Source organism: Watersipora subatra, chromosome 1 (genome assembly GCF_963576615.1).
Source record: "Watersipora subatra chromosome 1, tzWatSuba1.1, whole genome shotgun sequence".
In the NCBI taxonomy this organism is placed as follows: Eukaryota; Metazoa; Bryozoa; class Gymnolaemata; order Cheilostomatida; family Watersiporidae; genus Watersipora; species Watersipora subatra.
In genome coordinates, this window is record NC_088708.1 from 47,372,462 (window position 1) to 47,391,555 (window position 19,094).

The 19,094-nt window shown below is 37.0% G+C and overlaps 1 protein-coding gene across 2 annotated transcripts in view; it reads left to right on the plus strand.

The window, feature by feature from the left end:
- The window catches only part of LOC137397300 (ATP-dependent RNA helicase DDX50-like), a 42,070-nt gene that overhangs the window by 15,897 nt on the left and 7,079 nt on the right, over positions 1-19,094 (plus strand). For both annotated transcript variants that reach the window (XM_068083591.1, XM_068083596.1), the window contains exons 8-14: positions 7,895-8,080; positions 10,352-10,500; positions 11,597-11,803; positions 12,614-12,724; positions 15,466-15,585; positions 15,754-15,827; positions 17,428-17,587. In XM_068083591.1, the coding sequence (XP_067939692.1) occupies positions 7,895-8,080; positions 10,352-10,500; positions 11,597-11,803; positions 12,614-12,724; positions 15,466-15,585; positions 15,754-15,827; positions 17,428-17,587 (1,007 nt within the window). The remainder of the gene's footprint in view (positions 1-7,894; positions 8,081-10,351; positions 10,501-11,596; positions 11,804-12,613; positions 12,725-15,465; positions 15,586-15,753; positions 15,828-17,427; positions 17,588-19,094) is intronic.

Here is a 19,094-nt window from a genome sequence, read left to right on the forward strand (position 1 = left end):
GATTGGTTTAGTTTTTGTGTGTGCTGCTCATCGGATTGGTGAGATATATGGATACATACTTTTGGTTTTGCTCATAACTACGTTGACCTTTGTTGTTTTTGTGTGTGTGTAGCCTATGGCTCGGCTTCAGCAATATCCCACTAAAAGACACCTTTGTTTTTGACTAAATTGTCACAAAACAAGTGCTAACAAGTATTTGTTCTTCAAGCATGTATTATTTGCCAGACCAAATTACAATAGCCACTTGTACCTGTCTTTGCATATCTGTTTGGAGAGGTTTATGACTGCACTACTGAGATATGCACGTTCAGAGTACCATTATTATACATGAGAGCCTAGGAGTGTATTAAAGGACATCTTACACCAAATTTTAGTAGATTTCATCAGAAAGCACCGGTATTTATCTATCATTTGCGATTGTTTTTGATGTTTGTAGTGGTCTGATTGCCAGTATGTTTCAGGATTGAAACTGAATAAAACTTGATCGCTAGTAAAATGCTCAGATCAAGCGAAAGTGCAATAATGACGTATGTAGTTGCAAAGATACTGACAGAATAGAGACACATAATGCTGTAACTTGAACGTAATAGCCGATATCAACAATAACTAGTGATGTCATTTTGCAAGTATTTTTCTTCTGAGCCTTTCAATCGCTATCAAGTTGTGTCGATTTTAATCTTGAAACATCCTGGCAATCAGATATCACTTCAAACATCAAAAACAATCACAAAGGAAAGAAACGTATCGGTACTTTTTGATTAGATCTACTAAGATTTTGTGTGAATTCATCTTCATGTTGTTATCTGTCAAGGTCACACATCGCTTTATGAGCTTCCATTTTGATTAGCGCGACATAACAATTCCTTGCCTAGCCTTTTAGCCACTCCAATTTTTGCCTCAACTTTTAGTAGCGCTGCAAACCTCCCACTGCAATATCTTTTTGTTATTGAAAAGCAATATTTCTGTGAATTTTAACTTGAGGTTCTTTTCTGGCTGAGTGGTACTCCCTCTGATACATTGAAATTAATGTCAGCGCTACATTGTCTGAGAGTATTATATCATCATTAGACTTTATCTGTGCAAATTCTAGGTAATAAAATAATTATATGTTTAAAACACAAAAGTTTCATTCCCCATAAGATTAACAGTCAATTCCAGTAGCTGAATGAGTGTCACGCTATGTTTTTTATCGAAGTAGAAAGATTATGTTTAGTGTCTGGCCTACTTTAAGGGCAAGTTGATACCACTGTGCATTTTCGGATTCTTCCCAGTTCTCCCATCTGACAAGTTGCTATAGAAGTTTTTTCATTAGGGCTTTATGAATTATCACGCATATATGACCACAAATTGAAATAACTACATTCATCGAGAGTTATCTGCTGCCTGAATATTAGCCATAGTTATTATTTTATATAAATAACTAGTCTAATTACTCTATTGAGTGAGTTGTGGTAATCGTTCACTTTCAAAATTAGTGCATATATTTTTGTTTTTGTCTTCTAAATAGTTCATCTTGTGGAAACTCGATAGCATTATGTTCGCGCTAGTGGTTGCATTGATATCTATCGATAAGTATTTGATTATACAATAAGCATCGACCTTTTCTAAAATAGGGATCCATATTCAAACTATTAGTGTAAAATTGAAAGCTTGGAGTGCATAATGCATACTGGCAACTTTAAAGATTAAATAACAGCAATGAAGCAGGCGCCAGCTTTCGCTGACTCAACACTGCTTTTGTAGCATTTACATGTACACTACCACTAGCCAGATTCACCCCTATAGTTGCAAGTTTGCCTTTGCATTATCGAGAGTTGGCATGAGATATTGAGGCTGAAATAACAGTTCAATCTAAAAATAGCTGAAAACAATGAACGTTATTCGGTATGACTAAATTCTCATCCATGTCAAGATAACTCCCACTACTTCCTATTCTCTCATAATTAAACGAATAACTAGTTGTCTTTCCTGTTATATAAGAAACATGATGAACGCGTTAGTCATTTCTCCAATGTACTTGTAGCTAGCAGTTGTCCAAGGTGGTTGCGTATTATAAACAATTCGGTTTAATCTAGATCGGCATTAAAATTCTGCCTGATCTCTGTCCACTGCCATTACAGTGCACCCTCGGGTTACGATGAACATGTTATATGATTTTTTCGGTTTACCAAGTGGAACACGAGGATTTTTCGTCCTCACCATACGAATCCTTTTTCGTCAGACGAATTCAATAAAAAAAATTGGTCGGTTTTTAAATTTGGCTGTCAGTGTGCTTATTATGTCAAAATAACACAGATGCCAATATTCTGTTCACCGAAAACCTTCTCACAACGCCTGAAAGAGATACGATGACTGATTCCTCTCAGTTCTGCATTCCTCGTGTGAAGAAAAGTAGTGCATAATATTTCCTTTTAAAACTAGTAGTATAATTGGAGTTGCGATTCCTTCGAAAAGATGATAAGGGATCAAACAACTTCCCTTAATACGCTAACAAAATCCACTTCATTCCAAGAACAGCATCGTTTGGGCTTGTTTGATTAAGCTGAAAAAGGTGTTAATGAGGTCGGCTAAGAATTATCGTAAAAAGGAGCCGGAAACTAATAAGTAATAACATTTTAGCTATGAAAAAGTTGAAGTTCAGTAAAATAATGGAAAAAATGTACATATTTACTAAAACTTACGTTTAAGCGTGTGTGTTTAGTAAGCTAAATTCATTTTAAGTTACTAATTTTTAATATGTATAGTATTTATATCTATATAAAATTTTCATGATTTTACCAGAGGATGCTTGCATTATATAATTGCTATGGGTTTCCTATACTCTCACAATACAACATTTTCGCTATATGCCAACCCTGAAACAAATTAAAATCGTATAGTCAGGTGTAAATCTCGATTTGCCGTGGGAATATAACTAATTTTATTTATGGATAGTGGTTCAGCAAAATATTAAGTAACCTGATTGAATAATAACTCCTGAAATAGGATTAATTTCTACTGCAGACCACTGCCTGCTTATGTACAGAAACAAAACATAGAAAATTTCTTAATGAACTTGTGCATTCCTCTTCAATTGCGCGAATCATGAGAAATGCATGAGTCATACACTATGTTTCCATGATGCGCAGTACTCCGATGCAGCCCCCTCCGAAGTCGAGGGGATTGTACATTTACATGCTGCGAAGTGGTTTTCAGCACATTAGCCAGAGAAGAGAAATTGTATAAATCGAATCGCTGGATAGAGACATGGAATCGATCGCGGATACCGAACGTCAAAAACGGTCTTTTTATGCTTTTGTCGTCATTATACTTTTATTTACAATACACATTCACAATGTTTTACAAACCTCAGCACAATTTTTACAAAATAATATATTAATGAATATTTATTCAAGTAATATATTATTTAAATGTTACTTTAGGACTTGCCACTTATTTTTCGAAAAGTGTTGGTATTGATAACAAAGTCCAGGAAAGTAATCTCCTCATCATCCTCGTAGGTGCCGACCATAATTAAATTTAAGTGAAAGAAGATCGGAAGAATAGCAAAAACAGGATAAGCAGGATGGATAACTTTTGTACTAGTTTATGGCGATCGAAGAATCTGTCTCCACGGCATGAGAGCTATGCGCAGCCACTGCGCAGTTGCTGTTTCCTTGCTGCGAATTTGCACTGGCTTCGCACCGATCAGTGCGCAGTTATCTCAGGGCGAAGACGCCGTTTCCATGATTCGGAAAGAGCGCAACTCCGAAGTACTGCGCGTCATGGAAACATAATGATTGAGTGGTCATGTACAGAGAATGCATGGTGAGTCATACATTGGTCATGTACAGAGAATGCATGAGTCATGCAGTGGTCATGTTCAGAGAAATGCATGAGTCATGCAGTGGTCATGTTCAGAGAAATGCATGAGTCATGCAGTGGTCATGTACAGATAATATTCGAATAAACTACACTAGCCACAGTAAACCGTGCTATATGTTTACAAACAACACAAAATGGTAGTCGCACACAATAATATTATCAGAAACACAAACAAAAGTGGGTAATAATAAAACTACTTGTACATGTACTATACATGTACAGCTAAGCCTCAAATTTGTGACAACACTTTTTATTGATAAATAGCTACAAATGCTGCAGATACATTGTACCTATTTGCGTTTATTCATTGACTTCTTTGTATACGCACTGCACAAAAATAACAGGCATGTGCTTAGCGGTTGTGAAGGGATGCTAGCATCTGATTTTATAAGCAATTATAAAAATTAACCTATTAAAAAGTAAGGTTTCAATTTTTACCAGTAAAATAAAAGATATGCTAAACAGTTTTAAAATTAGTTTCACACTAAAAATCTCATTCCATTTTTAACAAAGCAATAATTACTTGAGTAAGCTATTCATTATGTCCTTGACTTATTGCTAGTACAGTAGTGCTTCAACACTTCCTGTGAGAAGCAATGGATGTGCGTGATAGCCATTGAGATGCTGTCCATCAGCAAGTCTAATTGGTAAGAGGCCGACACAATAAATATAGCCATTAACTGAGATAGTGTCAGCAAAGAGCGATAGAACTTCAGCCAAAGTAAATTTAAAGTTCGTTTTACGGAAAAATTGTCGTTAGTGAGTCTAAAAAGAGCCAAAATGTAGTCAGTGTCACAAATCAATAAATGTTACTGTTATAAAGTTATAAAATTAATATCACAAAAGTTTTTGTAATTGTAAAACTAAAAAATAGAAGAGCAAAGTAGAACGAATTTTTGAAATTGTGCTATCTATGCTACTGAGCTTGACACCACTCTTGCATGACTGTTACAGTTGTTACTTCAGCTCTCACCAATGTTTATACAGGAACATCATAATCTTATCAAAGTTGATCTTTTGATACGTTCCCAACTAATAGACCAACATCGCTAATATACTTCTAACATGAATTAGGTTATTGTTGTCTTCGTTAGTCACAGTGAACGGGAAACATCTTCATTCAATTTGCCAAAAGTTTTATTGTGGTTTCGGTAGACTTGTGCAGTTCCTAAATAGTAAGAGAGTCATAGTGTCTCACAGTTATTCACTCCGTTACTCTAGGAAACGACAGGGGGACAATTATGCATTTGTATATCATATCGCACCCTATGCAAGGGGGACAATTATGCATTTGTATATCATATCGCACCCTATGCAAACAAATATATGCAAACAAATATATGCAAACAAATATATGCAAACAAATAGAAACACTCAGCCATTGCTTTGTATTTTGCTTCACGTTATCTTGAGTCACCTCTATTGACCAGCCACTGTTCCATAAGCATCAACGCATTCGCTTTCACTGCGTAATCTAAGTAATAGGGTCAACGACCTCACTTTTTATTGTACGTTAGCTTGTTTTGTGCTCGTTCCCTTAAAAATTGGCTTAGACTAATTTTTTTCAATAGCTTTATTAGAGAGATTGGCCAGCAAGTAGTGATGGTGTTTCTATACAGTTATTTTCAATGCATGAACAATATTAGTAGTCTGTATCAACGCACTAGTTACCAGCTGTTTTACGTTTTAAAGATGGAATTGTCTGCTCCACCTCAAGTGGATGTAGAGAATTATTTTACTTGCAACTTAAATTTACAAATGCATTTTTTGAAACACCTTTCACTAGAGCGGTGAGCTGATTAGTTACTGCCAATGAGTTTATATGATAACACACATCTTAGAGGTATCATGTACATTCTAGGTATGTCTGAAAGTCTGATAAGAAAATGTTAATAAAACAATTGGCTGTTATGATATTTTTAGCCCAGCGAAAAATTGGAGATTTTTCATTCGTTTTTTTGTAATATTTAATTATGTCTGATGAAACAAAACAAAAATAGGGCTAATATTGAGACTAGCTAACTTTCAACTTACTGTTTGCAATGAGGATATATAATACTCATATCAATAGGCGGTGGCACTGATTACTAGGTTTAAATTCTTCAGATCTGAAGAATTTAACTTGTAGAACTAAGTGAGATGGCAATTCCTCATAATAATATCAACTAAGTGGTTTCTTTTTGTGATGAATATTAGGCTTTTTCAACAAAGCTTTTCAAAAGCCTTGACCAACAGTAAACTATTTGCTAAAAATGTTGAAGCTCTGTTCTGCTACCATGTTTGGGAAAAATAGACTCTCTCGCTGCCTTGTACCATTTAAAGTGAGCTTCATTAGAGAATTGACTTGTGGAAACAAGTATCACTAACATCTTAAAGGCCCATCCATCATACCTTTGATGTATTTGCTGTTATGATTTCACCAAAATTATAATGCTGTAAAGCCCAGTTCATGTTGAACAGCGTTCTAGTACAGAAATTGGACAAAACTGAGCATAAACATCGGTTTAATAGACGAATTATTGCTTATTGAACAATGTGAGCTCGTGTTGGTCAAGGCCATTTTAATTAACTTTAACAATATTTGCCTTGGTGGCCTTTCAGTTGACGGAGTCACTTTATATCAGCATTGGTAATCATGAACAAAATGATGTTTTCAGTTGCATGCCAGAAAAAATGAACAGACCGAAATCGGGAACTATTAAATGACTTGAACGAAAGAAGTGTTTTTAAAGTTGGTAATCTAACAGTATTGCGGAGGAACCGGGATAGTAAATTGTAGGTTGTAGTAACAGAAAGTTCATGAACTGAAACATTCGCTGGGTAGATGTACTATGTTAGCTTCAAGGAATAGAAAGCGATGTTTGTCATGCGTGGAAGCAAGTTTGGAATAAGGCAATATGTTCAAAGATTTTGTTTGTTAGGTGATTGGTAGAAAAGTGGCAAGCTGGAATATGGGATCTGTAGTACACAAGTCCTAATATAGATTTATTTTCTGTGATAGGAATATCTTTTTCTGCTGTTGGTTTGGTGAGACGGTGTTTACTATTAAACATTCTATATGTTTTAAGGTATATTCTAATAAATAGTTATCAACGGTTTAACAATAGATTTTTGTTCTACATGTTTTAGGATGTGATCTAATGATAAGTTAGATGATGATGATATCAAAACTCGACTGATTAAGCGAAAAGTTTGAAGACAATGTACTGTGCGTAAAGGAATATAGCTATTTAAAATCAATGTTTAAATCGAAGTCATGCATATGCCTGGAAAACCACTTTATCATTGTCGTTTGCACGGGGCTCAGCAATTTGAATCATACCTTGATGCAACTATGGGTTCTTTCATTAATGTCTCACCGCACAATGTAGATGTAAGTTATCAAAGCGAAAGAAAAATCTGTGAAAACGAATCACTATGATGATGACCTTAAACTAGTAACAAGCATGCGCTGAACCTGTTGCAACAGGCGCAGTACTAGGGCCAAGCAAAACTCAAGGCCATTGAAGGTATAGGCGATCTCGTAAATGCTCCTATACAAACAATGTAGATGGCTTTATTATAATCCTGATAAGGCTCAGTGTAGTCACACGCCTACTATGGCTGTCATCTAATAGAAAGCCATAGTTTAATGTTTGTAATATATCCTAGTCTGGCTGGAGTATCCACAATGCTTGGCAATCACTTTTTGCATAGATAAAACACCAAATAATCAATTTGGGCAGCGACTATCTCTAAAAGGTCGGATCCAAGTGGCTAGTAATGGCTTTCGCCGAAGGAAAGTTAGGAACTTCCGGCTTTGCTCTGCTCTGACCATCAAGCTTGTTCAAAAAGCTACAAAGCGTTACTTCCTGTTATCATCTAATGTGAATAAAATGGACATTTTTCTTTCTACCTCGAAGTGGTTGATTAACGGTTGATCCTTGGTGGTTACCATTGCTAGAGTCGGAACCATCTGGATGTGAAAAGACGCCATGACATCCAAGCATCTTCATTTTAAACTCGTTACACATTGCATTCTGTTTGGCAGGAACAGCACTGCGGTCTGGGATAGACATCCTTGTGGGCACTCCTGGCAGACTGCTTGACTGGATTGGCCGTGGACAGCTGGATGTATCCAAACTGGAGCACGTAGTGCTGGATGAGGTTGACCAGATGCTTGATATGGGCTTTGCAGAGGATGTAGAGAACATTATCTCCCATTCATATAACAGAGGTTTGTCTTCTATCTCTATTTGAATCGTCAACTCCTACTTAGCACGAATTGAGTTCATGTGTTTCTGTCTCTGTGAATTGTGGCTATGTGCTAAGGTACTTTTGATTTTGACTTTTATGGCTTTTGGAAGCCCAGAATATAAATTCATAGAGGGCCGTAGATAGAATTATGCGTCTGTTTCGGTTGCTAGCTTCCTTTCAAATCAAATTGTCAGCTTATATATTCTGTGCACGCACACAAAATATTCAAGAAATATTTAATATGGAATTTTTGGGTACAGATTACGCATTCGATTAATCGTACGCAGATTTATCAACTTGGAGCTATCTTCTTTATGCTATCTTCTTTATGCTCAGTTTCAGTGATACATGACGGGCAACAGCACTCTATTAGTTATTGTTTACCATCATGTACTCTACTCAAAGCAAAAACTGCTGGATTTCACCAACATGTACTCCACTCCAGACAAAAACTACTGTATTTTACCAACATGTACTCCAATCAAAGCAAAAACTACTGTATTTTACCAGCATGTACTCCACTCCAGACGAAAACTACTGTATTTTACCAACATGTACTCCAATCAAAGCAAAAACTACTGTATTTTACCAGCATGTACTCCACTCCAGACGAAAATTACTGTATTTTACCAACATGTACTCAAATCAAAGCAAAAACTACTGTATTTTACCAACATGTACTCCACTCCAGACGAAAACTACTGTATTTTACCAACATGTACTCCAATCAAAGCAAAAACTACTGTATTTTACCATCATGTACTCTACTCAAAGCAAAAACTACTGTATTTTACCAACATGTACTCCAATCAAGACAAAAACTACTGTATTTTACCAACATGTACTCCAATCAAGAAAAAACTACTAAATTTCTCTTAAAATGGTGCAAGAAATGTGATTGAAATCTAAGTGACTCACCTGGATCCAAGTCGCGTAGCCCCACTAGCAGGGAATTTGGAAGCTGCCTACGCGATGAGAGAAGTTCAACATTCTGATTGTCACCGCTGGCCTCTGTAAGGTGGTCATTATGCCCTGGCTGTAGTGTTATTGTGCAGAGGAGCTTAGAACAAATCAAATTTATTGTTATGGTTTTTTGCATGCCAGCTCGGAAGTGCCCAAACATGAAACTTGGCCCACTTTGCAAGTGATAGTAAAGTGAACAGTATTATGCAGGAATACAACAATGGCCAACCCAATTGATCATAAATACTTGAAGGCGATCGATTGGTGCAGATGTTCAAGTATCAGTCTACCAATCTGAATATCACAAGTCGGAGTATTGTCGAAAGTTATCTTTTATCCTAACATTGACCCCTGCTACAGATAGACGACGAACAAGCAAACGCCGCTCTTTTTATTAAAAATTATTTTTTCTGCACATCTTAAGTATTTGTTTTATTTTGCAGAATAGACTTTGCTATCTAGAAAAAAATAAGCAAATCGTTGTAGATGAATATCAAAAATATGAGTCCCCATCAACTTATTGTAAAATTACCGCAATCATAGTCTATAAATATAAAGCCAGGGAAATTGACCAAAGAAAGAAAAAGTTGTCGATGCAAACTAATAATACTACAGCTACGGTACAGCCCACAAATTAAAAAGTTATGTCTAGTTTTTATGCAATTTACATGTATTTCACTGTTCGCATAATGTAAACTCCTATGACGTTCCTGGAACTAATTGTTTACGTTGTAGGAATGTCTACTGTAAAACGCTGTAGCATGAGGCTCATCAACTCGTATTCACATAAAACTGTCATCTGTGATCCTTCGGTTGCTATTGAAAGTCAAGGCCATTGCTGTTTGGTTCTGATAACCGCCAACCCTCCACTACTCAGTGCTTTTTGGAAGGTTGCGTTTGTGGTTTGCTGGTGAAAATTGAATAGTGTTCAACTTTTGCAATTACCAGTGGCAGCTAACGACTGTACTCGGAGCATCGGTTCCCATTTCATCACAATAGTCCAACAAGCTTGTCGTCTGCGTTTGTCGCCTATATGGAAGTTACCCTTGAGCGCTGCCTGACTTGTCAGGAAGCTTGTTCAACTCTGTTTAGCTAACATCACTGGTAACTCTATTCTACAAGGTATAGAAGAGCTTTCAAGCATTGAATAGATTCTTCTATATTTGATTAGCTGTATTTCTATCGGCAACAACATTGAGTAGCACATCATGGTCTGTGTCTGTCACCTAAAAGTCGATGTCTGTGAGTATTTCACAACCTACTGCTAGAATAGTGGAATTGTTTGCAGGTGCACTTAATCCCAACCCACAAACGTTGCTGTTCTCTGCCACGCTGCCACCCTGGGTAAAAGCTACTGCCGCCAAGTATATGGAGACGATGCCACCTGTGATAGATCTTGTAGGAAACTCACTCAACCAGACATCCACCAATGTGACAGTGAGTTAATGAGCTCAACTTCCGTTTTCGGCATTTTCTTCTAGCAATTGTAGATCATCTCTCAGAATAAGTCACTGATCTGAGAATTTTTAGATCCTTTTCGATCGAAAAATTCAATCATGTTTTGTATGTAAAATCATCTTTGATTTTGAGAAATTCTTAAAGTTGGCCTTTGGTTCCTGTCTTAGCCCTATAGACTGTTTCTTTGCACCCTTGTGCAGTATTTACCTCTATGGATCCTCTATTTATCTCCATGTATCTGTATACAGACGGTTCCCTACTTACGAACATTCGAGTTACGAACAACCCGAACATACGAACAGGTCTGCGCGTATGTCCGCCGCTAATACCGACGGTATTACCGACGTATTAGCGGCGGAAATAGGCACTACTCAGAAGCCCAATCCAGCATCCACCTTTCTCTGCCCAGTTCGTTGCAGCGCACAAGTGCGTGAACGTATCTCCAGTGCGCAAAGAACTTTTTTATTTTTACTGTACGTATTGTAAAGGAATTTGCCGGCCTTTACTTTATTGGTTACCCTACTAATATAGCACTGAAGCAACTTACGAACAAATTCACCTTACGAACAATCGTTCGGAACGTAACTCGTTCGTAGGTTGGGAACCGTCTGTAATCATTAACGGATGTATAACTTATTGGAATTATTTAGCTTCTGCTTTAGTTATATTAGCATTAACCTGACTTGCATTAGTTGTACATCAATCGTTCGTTCAGATCTAATCAATGAGTATGATTTGTTTAATAAATTATTTATTGTCTTTCCTATTATTAAATTATTGTTGGTTTTAAAATTTATAAAGTTATTTCTATTATTACGGATCGACCATCTCTGACATCAAGAGGTCGGAGAGTTAACCAATGTTTGTGCTACTTGTTTAAACTCCTCAGCTCCTCATTTGACATGGTGGATGAACAATGTGCATCATCTTATCTAATCGCCTCATACTGCTCCTCGTTCAGTATGAGTTTATGACGAATTTTGAGATCGCCGGATTTTATATTCTTGATCTACTCATACTATTTTGAACCCGAAACGTCGACGTAGTTGCTTTAGAATTGCTTTCTTCGTTGAAGCATCTGGCAGTTCGGTCTCATCCAGCTGATCATGCTGAACATATCAGCCGTCTCATCCAGTTCTACAGCGGAGATACTGGTCGTGCTATGGTCTTCTGCCCAACAAAGAAAGATGTTGACAGCCTCTCTCGTTGCCCCGAAATCAAGCAAAACAAGGATAAACTACACGGCGATGTGAAGCAAAGTTCACGGGAGAGCGTACTAGAGGTGAGATGGGTAAAATACCTTTGCCTGATATGTCACGGCGTGTGATGTGTCATAGCGTGTGATGTGTCATAGCGTGTGATGTGTCGTAGCCTGTGATGCGTCGTAGCCTGTAATGTGTCGTAGCCGGTGATGTGTCATAGCCTGTGATGTGTCGTAGCGTGTGATATGTCGTAGCGTGTGATGTGTCATAGCGTGTGATGTGTCATAGCGTGTGATGTGTCATAGCGTGTGACGTGTCATAACGTGTGATGTGTCTTAGCGTGAGATATGTCATAGCGTGAGATATGATATGGCATGTGATATGTCATGGCATTCGATCCTTTACACTTTACAGTGTATCCTATGTCACGTCATTTGAAGTCACGTGGGTCCATCATTCAATTTATTATTCGGTATTAATTTTTTGATTTATTTGAAAATTCTTTAGCAAGGTTGTGTGTATTTGTCATAAACTTGAGGTCATTATCTGTTTTATGACACCAGTTTTTGTCAGTTCTAATAACACAGGTTTGGCAGAATTGTTATAGTCTGGCATGATGTAATAACACAGTTAATTTCTCACCAGCCATCATCGCTCCTTTTTCTTATTATTCATGTTACCTGGCATAGTTTCATGTGCCTGCTTTCATGAGGTTCCAGTGTCTCGTTTCTTTTTCAGAATTCAACGCCGATGTAGCCATTCCAATGTTGATTCCTTGTAGCCTTTGTTGACAGTTGATCGCTTATGCTATTGTAAAGAGCATAAGCATCATAGACGAGCAGTATTTATATATGTAGGTGTCAGTTTACATTATGTATGAACTTTTGCAGCTGTTTCGGCAAGGCCAGCTCAAGGTTTTGGTAACAACAAATGTAGCCGCTCGGGGAATTGACATTCCAGAAGTGGATTTGGTCATTCAAACCTATCCTCCACCTCGTTCGGTGAGTTAGGCATGTCTGTAGTTTCCACCTCGTACAGTGAGTTGGGCAGTCTTTAGCCTTCACCTCGTACGGTGAGTTGGACATGTCTGTAGTTTCCTTTTTCTCCCTGCTGCCTCGTCCAGTCGTGAAGAGTAGTGGATGCAGCCTTAAGCAAGGTAGATAAGTGGTTATTTCTCTCTGCAATGATATTCTAGGACAAAAAGGTTCTGATCCTAAGCGTGTAGCTGCGCAGTATTTAGACTCTCCTGACAAACTTGTGTAATTATGCTTTCAGTATTTACGGTATTTCTGAGACTCATTTATGCCAAAGAGAGCGATTTTAGGCTCTAACGATTTTACTAGAAGAGCTAAGAGGCTGAGTAATTAATACATGTATTTTAGTTTATGTTTAGTTTATTTATTATTATTTTATGTATTTTAGTGTTCTTGAAACAGGCTAGTTTTTTAATTCTATGGATTGTTCACTATCCTCAAGTCCAATGCGATCATTTGCTACTATTGAGTGTACAAATAAATTACTCTATGCAATGTTTGTGCCAAGTCATGATGTCGGTCAAGCATTTATAATTTAGACTGGTTGAGCTTATCAGCACTCGAATGAAAAACGGGCTTTTACAAAATACACACACATACAAAAAAATACAAAATACACCGAAACATCATCATAATATATGCAGACATTCAGTATAAATGATGTTATGTTAGGAGTTGTTCGCCTACAACGAGGTCTCTAGTATACCATCTATATTATAGTATTTATGTTCTCATATCTGTGATATTAAATGTACAGAATTTTACTGTGTATATGTCCATCATTGGAAGAGTGGTCTATTTCAGCCTTCATTTTACTGTGTCTATGTTCATCATTGGAAGAGTGGTCTATTTCAGCCTTCATTTTACTGTGTCTATGTCCATCATTGGAAAAGTGGTCTATTTCAGCCTTCATTTTACTGTGTCTATGTCCATCATTGGAAGAGTGGTCTATTTCAGCCTTCATTTTACTGTGTCTATGTCCATCATTGGAAGAGTGGTCTATTTCAGCCTTCATTTTACTGTGTCTATGTCCATCATTGGAAGAGTGGTCTATTTCAGCCTTCATTTTACTGTGTCTATGTCCATCATTGGAAAAGTGGTCTATTTCAGCCTTCATTTTACTGTGTCTATGTCCATCATTGGAAGAGTGGTCTATTTCAGCCTTCATTTTGCGTTGAAACAGTGCAAAATAACAAAGATTTGGCCTTTTTAATAGTACTTTTTTCAACATTTATCTTTATATTACTCATGACTTGTCGATTAATCGAAACAAGAAATTGTGGTTTTGAGTGCAGCAACTGATATCATGTTTGCATCTAAAGCGTATCTTACATTTCTGACATCGCCAGCCATATCCGTCTGCTACAATAGAAAGTTAGTTTAATGTGTTTTTAAATTAAAACTGAATTAGAAAACTATTTACAACTAGCTTTGTGATATGCATCACCTCTAAAAAGGCAGCGGAGCTTGGTGGATATTTTATTGTGTCTGGAGTAGCCTACCGCATTTGTAGTAGTATGTGTACTATTTCATGTCTATACTATCATATCAACATAATAGTGCCTATACTATCATATCAACAGTATAGTGTCTATACTATCATATCAACAGTATAGTGTTTATAGTATCATATCAACTGTACAGTGTCTATAGTATCATATCAAGAGTATAGTGTCTACAGTATCATTTCAACAGTATGGTGTCTATAGTATCATATCAACTGTACAGTGTCTATAGTATCATATCAACAGTATAGTGTCTATACTATCATATCAACAGTATAGTGTCTATACTATCATATCAAGAGTATAGTGTCTACAGTATCATTTCAACAGTATAGTGTCTATAGTATCATATCAACTGTACAGTGTCTATAGTATCATATCAACAGTATAGTGTCTATAGTATCATATCAGCAGTATAGTGTCTATAGTATCATATCAACAGTATAGTGTCTATATTATCATATCAACAGTATAGTGTCTATACTATCATATCAACAGTATAATGTCTATACTATCATATCAACAGTATAGTGTCTATACTATCATATCAACAGTATAGTGTCTATAGTATCATTTCAACAGTATAGTGTCTATATTATCATATCAACAGTATAGTGTCTATACTATCATATCAACAGTATAGTGTCTATGCTATCATATCAACAGTACAGTGTCTATACTATCATATCAACAGGGTAGTGTCTATACTATCATACATTATCAACAGTATAGTATCTATAGTATCATATCAACAGTATAGTGTCTATATTATCATATCAACAGTATAGTGTCTATACTATCATATCAACAGTATAGTGTCTATACTATCATATCAGCAGTATAGTGTCTATACTATCATATCAACAGTATAGTGTCTATACTATCATATCAACAGTACAGTGTCTATACTATCATATCAACAGGGTAGTGTCTATACTATCATACATTATCAACAGTATAGTATCTATAGTACCATATCAACAATATAGTGTCTATAGTATCATATCAACTGTATAATGTCTATACTATCATATCAACTGTATAGTGTCTATACTATCATATTAACAGGATAGTGTCTACATTATCATTTTAACTGTACGGTGTCTACAGTAGTGTAAAGTCACTCCAATAGGTAAGCGTTTACACTTTTGTTGCTAAATATTTATCAACATGAGTCTGCATGCAGTATGCGTCTCATTGCAGGACATAGAGTCATATATTCATAGATCAGGAAGAACAGGTCGGGCTGGCAAGTCAGGCATATCTGTGTGTCTGTACTCTTTTAAAAATGAATGGGATCTCATTGAAGTAGAGAAGTTTGCGGTAAGCTCTTGTACAGATTACTAGCTTTTTCAACTACAAGATTTATTGTCTACAACTGTGTTAACCTTCAACACCGAGCAAGAAGTATTGGTGCTTGCTGGAGCCTCTTTGTTTATTGAATGTGTAACAATTGCTGATCTCTATATCTGTTATCTACATTTCTTTTAGAAAATCTCCTTCAAGCGTGTGAATGTTCCATCATCAGACCAGCTAGCTAATCGTGGAATAAAGGAATTAACAAGGTTTGTTTTGGCACTCGTTAGTGCAATAGGTCATAAGGTTGTCGGCGCATGTATTACTGTCAGAGTTTGTAGTATCGCTGATAGAGTATACAAGGTTCTCCTATAGGCGGGTTAACAGGGTGTAATAGGTGCGACTGGCCCCAAGCGCAGACATTGCTGTCACACACAGATTTAGGCTGTCACGCACAGATAAGGCTGTAACAACCTAGTCTGTGTTTGCTTACACTTAGGCTTGTCTATTTTTCGGAAGGCAATATATACAGTCAAACATGGATAACTCGAACTTCAAGGGACCGAGCAAAAGTGTTCGAATTATCAGAGCGTTCAAGTTATCAGAGCACTGTCACAAGTCCATATATTTACTTATTTATTAGTAGATACATGTACATATACAAACTATAATATAAATCAAAAGCACAAATGGCTTGTTTCAAATTAAATGCTTCTAATGTAAAGTTTAAAACGTTTTCATGAAAAAGTATAGAGATTTTTCTATCACTTGAGTTTGGTTTGTTGTTTGAGGTGATGTTATTGCCAGGACGTTTTTCAGATTGACATTGGCAAAACTTGATCGTTGTTGAAATGCTCAAAAGAAAAGACATTTTTTTCTTTTGAGCGTTTTACCCACGATCAATTTTGCCGTTTTTTCTTGAAGTTTATGCAGATTACCTTACTTTACCTGGGATTCGTTAAGAGCAACACTCCGAGGCAGTTCAATTAGAAGTTTTACGGTACATTCTATATCACTCACGCTTTTTTAATAGATACTTATTGAATGTACACACGTATTCTGTGTTTAGGTCAAACGATGAATAGTTTTTTGTAGCTCAGACAACGTATACGTTTAATTACACCAATTTTAAGACGTTTTAAACATTCAACATTCCGACGTTGATTCAACACGGAATCAACGTCGGAAAACTATTCATCACGGGCTAGCCGGGTCACGCACTCAAGGATTTTCGCCACGCACATACAAAACAACATGCGATTTTTGTTTTGTATGTGCGTGGCGAAAATCCTTGCGCGCGTGACCCGGCTAGCCCGTGCTATTCATCGTATCGCAGTATAAATCAATTTTCACCAAACTTTTAGAAAAGTCGTTGACAAAAATATTTTGCCGAGTGGTGGTAATAACGACGCTTATGAATTACGAAAAGATGAAGTTTACCTCTATGGCTTTGAATAAAGTGATTTTCTAAAGCGATAACAACCGTTTCGGTAGCCGTTGGGCAAAAAAACAGTTCGAATTAACAGTGTTGAGTTCGAGTTATCTATAGCAATTTATCATTACGTGGGAACGGACCAAAGGAAATGTTCGAATTAACCATGTGTTCGAGCTATCCGTGGACGAGTTATCCATGTTTGACTGTATATCCTTGCATTTCTCTAAACTGAATATTGGATATATATGTATCCGTTCTGATTTTACATTTCGAAAATGATTTAAACGTTTGATTTGGCTATCTTAGATTCAATTAGTAGATGGTGGGCGATGATTGTATGAGCGTACATGATAGAGAAGGCAGCTGTTGTCTTCTGATAACATTGTTCTAGTCTGAGGCGGTTTTTCTGCGTAATGCTTGGTTTCTGTCGACAGCTCTGTCGAAGGCCTGGATGAAGAGGTAGTGGCCAAGTTTAGAGAGTCCGCTAGAGAACTCATCGAAGAAAAGGGCGCCGTTGATACAGTGGCAGCACTAATAGCCCTCGCTACTGGCCAGTCTCGCATTTCACACGAGTCTCTTATCACTTCTAAGTCGGTATGTTTTTTCTCATCTTGTGTGAGTCCGATTGCGTTTCCTTATTTCCAAGATACAATATCCTTTTTATGCTAAATGGCTATGGCTGCATGCTGATCAAGCTTTTTGGTATCCTTTTCTCAGAATTTGTTTGCTCATATAGTAATTTGTCTGCTACTATTAACCCTTTGGTGCGCAAAAACTGTTAAAGAAATGCTTACGTCGTTGACATTAAAACTTTGCTTGTAGGAGAGTGTAAAAAATAGGTGACATAAATGTCACTACGCTTATTAAAGGGTTAAATTATGTTTAAAACATTGACGCATCTATTCCTTGCCCGAGCGGATGACTAGGCTGACATGGTGTCTATTAGTGCTGGGCACGAGTACTTCTTGGTCAACGGGTTTAGACTCGCCCCCTTCTGTTCGGGTTTTTCGAGTATCGGGTAGCTAGTAGTGCTAGGCTCGGGTATTTCTTTGCCTACGGGTTTTTCGGGTATCGGGTTTGTTGATATGGATTTTATGTTTAAATTTTCTAAACAGACATCTTCAAATTTACAAAGCAATTATATTTATTTTCTATTTATTTATCATTTTTCAGTTTTCATTGTCTAACATTCGTACTCGCAGCGTTAACAGGTGGATTGTTAAATAGTCAAGATAGTCTGGGGCTACAGGGCATTTTCGTGTCAACAGGTGGCAGAAGATACGGTCTATGGTAGCTTAATACTTAAGCATGTTTTATGTACCTCTCTGACTTTTTGTAGATGGTGCTCCAAATATCATAAAAAACTTTACATTATCGGCTTTTTCCGTTAGTAAGGCTTGTTGGCTTAGTAAAACTTGGTTATAATGAATTATGTAATCTATAATAGCTAGCTGTGGTAATCAATTTAAACAGAGTTATTAAATTTTCACTGCTACTATCAACGCTGATAGCTGTTTCTAACAAGGCGATAGCGGAAACAGACTAAGGACCTATGTGTTATCGGTGATAGCGAACACGCGCCGTATTAAAAATGGCATAGATTTGTTTACGAAGCCGATTTGGCTAATTGCGCAAATAAAATTTGATGTAAGTATTTCTTCTCACCTTTTAATGACAAGTAATCACTGCTTGACTACAATATTTTTAGTAGGCATAGTAAATAAGGTATAATATATTTTATTCTATCTATTAAATTAAAGACTCGTTAAACCCCATTGTCATGCCTCCTTAGCAAAAATGACACAGAAATGCCCTGTGGTCCCAGGCTAAGAGCGCAGGGTGCAATAGACCGAGTTTTTGTTAACACTACCCGACGGATCCGTGTACCAAAACCCGAACTTGAAAGTCAAAACCCGAACCCGAAGGACCGGAATACCCGAAATCTCTATTACCCGATACTCGAGAGAAGATAAACCCGCGAGCTCAACGAGTATTACTACCCGTGCCCAGCACTAGTGTCTATGACCGATGGCCGACTATGGGATGGGTTGACTATGGCCGACATATCTAAAAATAGTCATCAGATCGTTGCTAGGGTAGA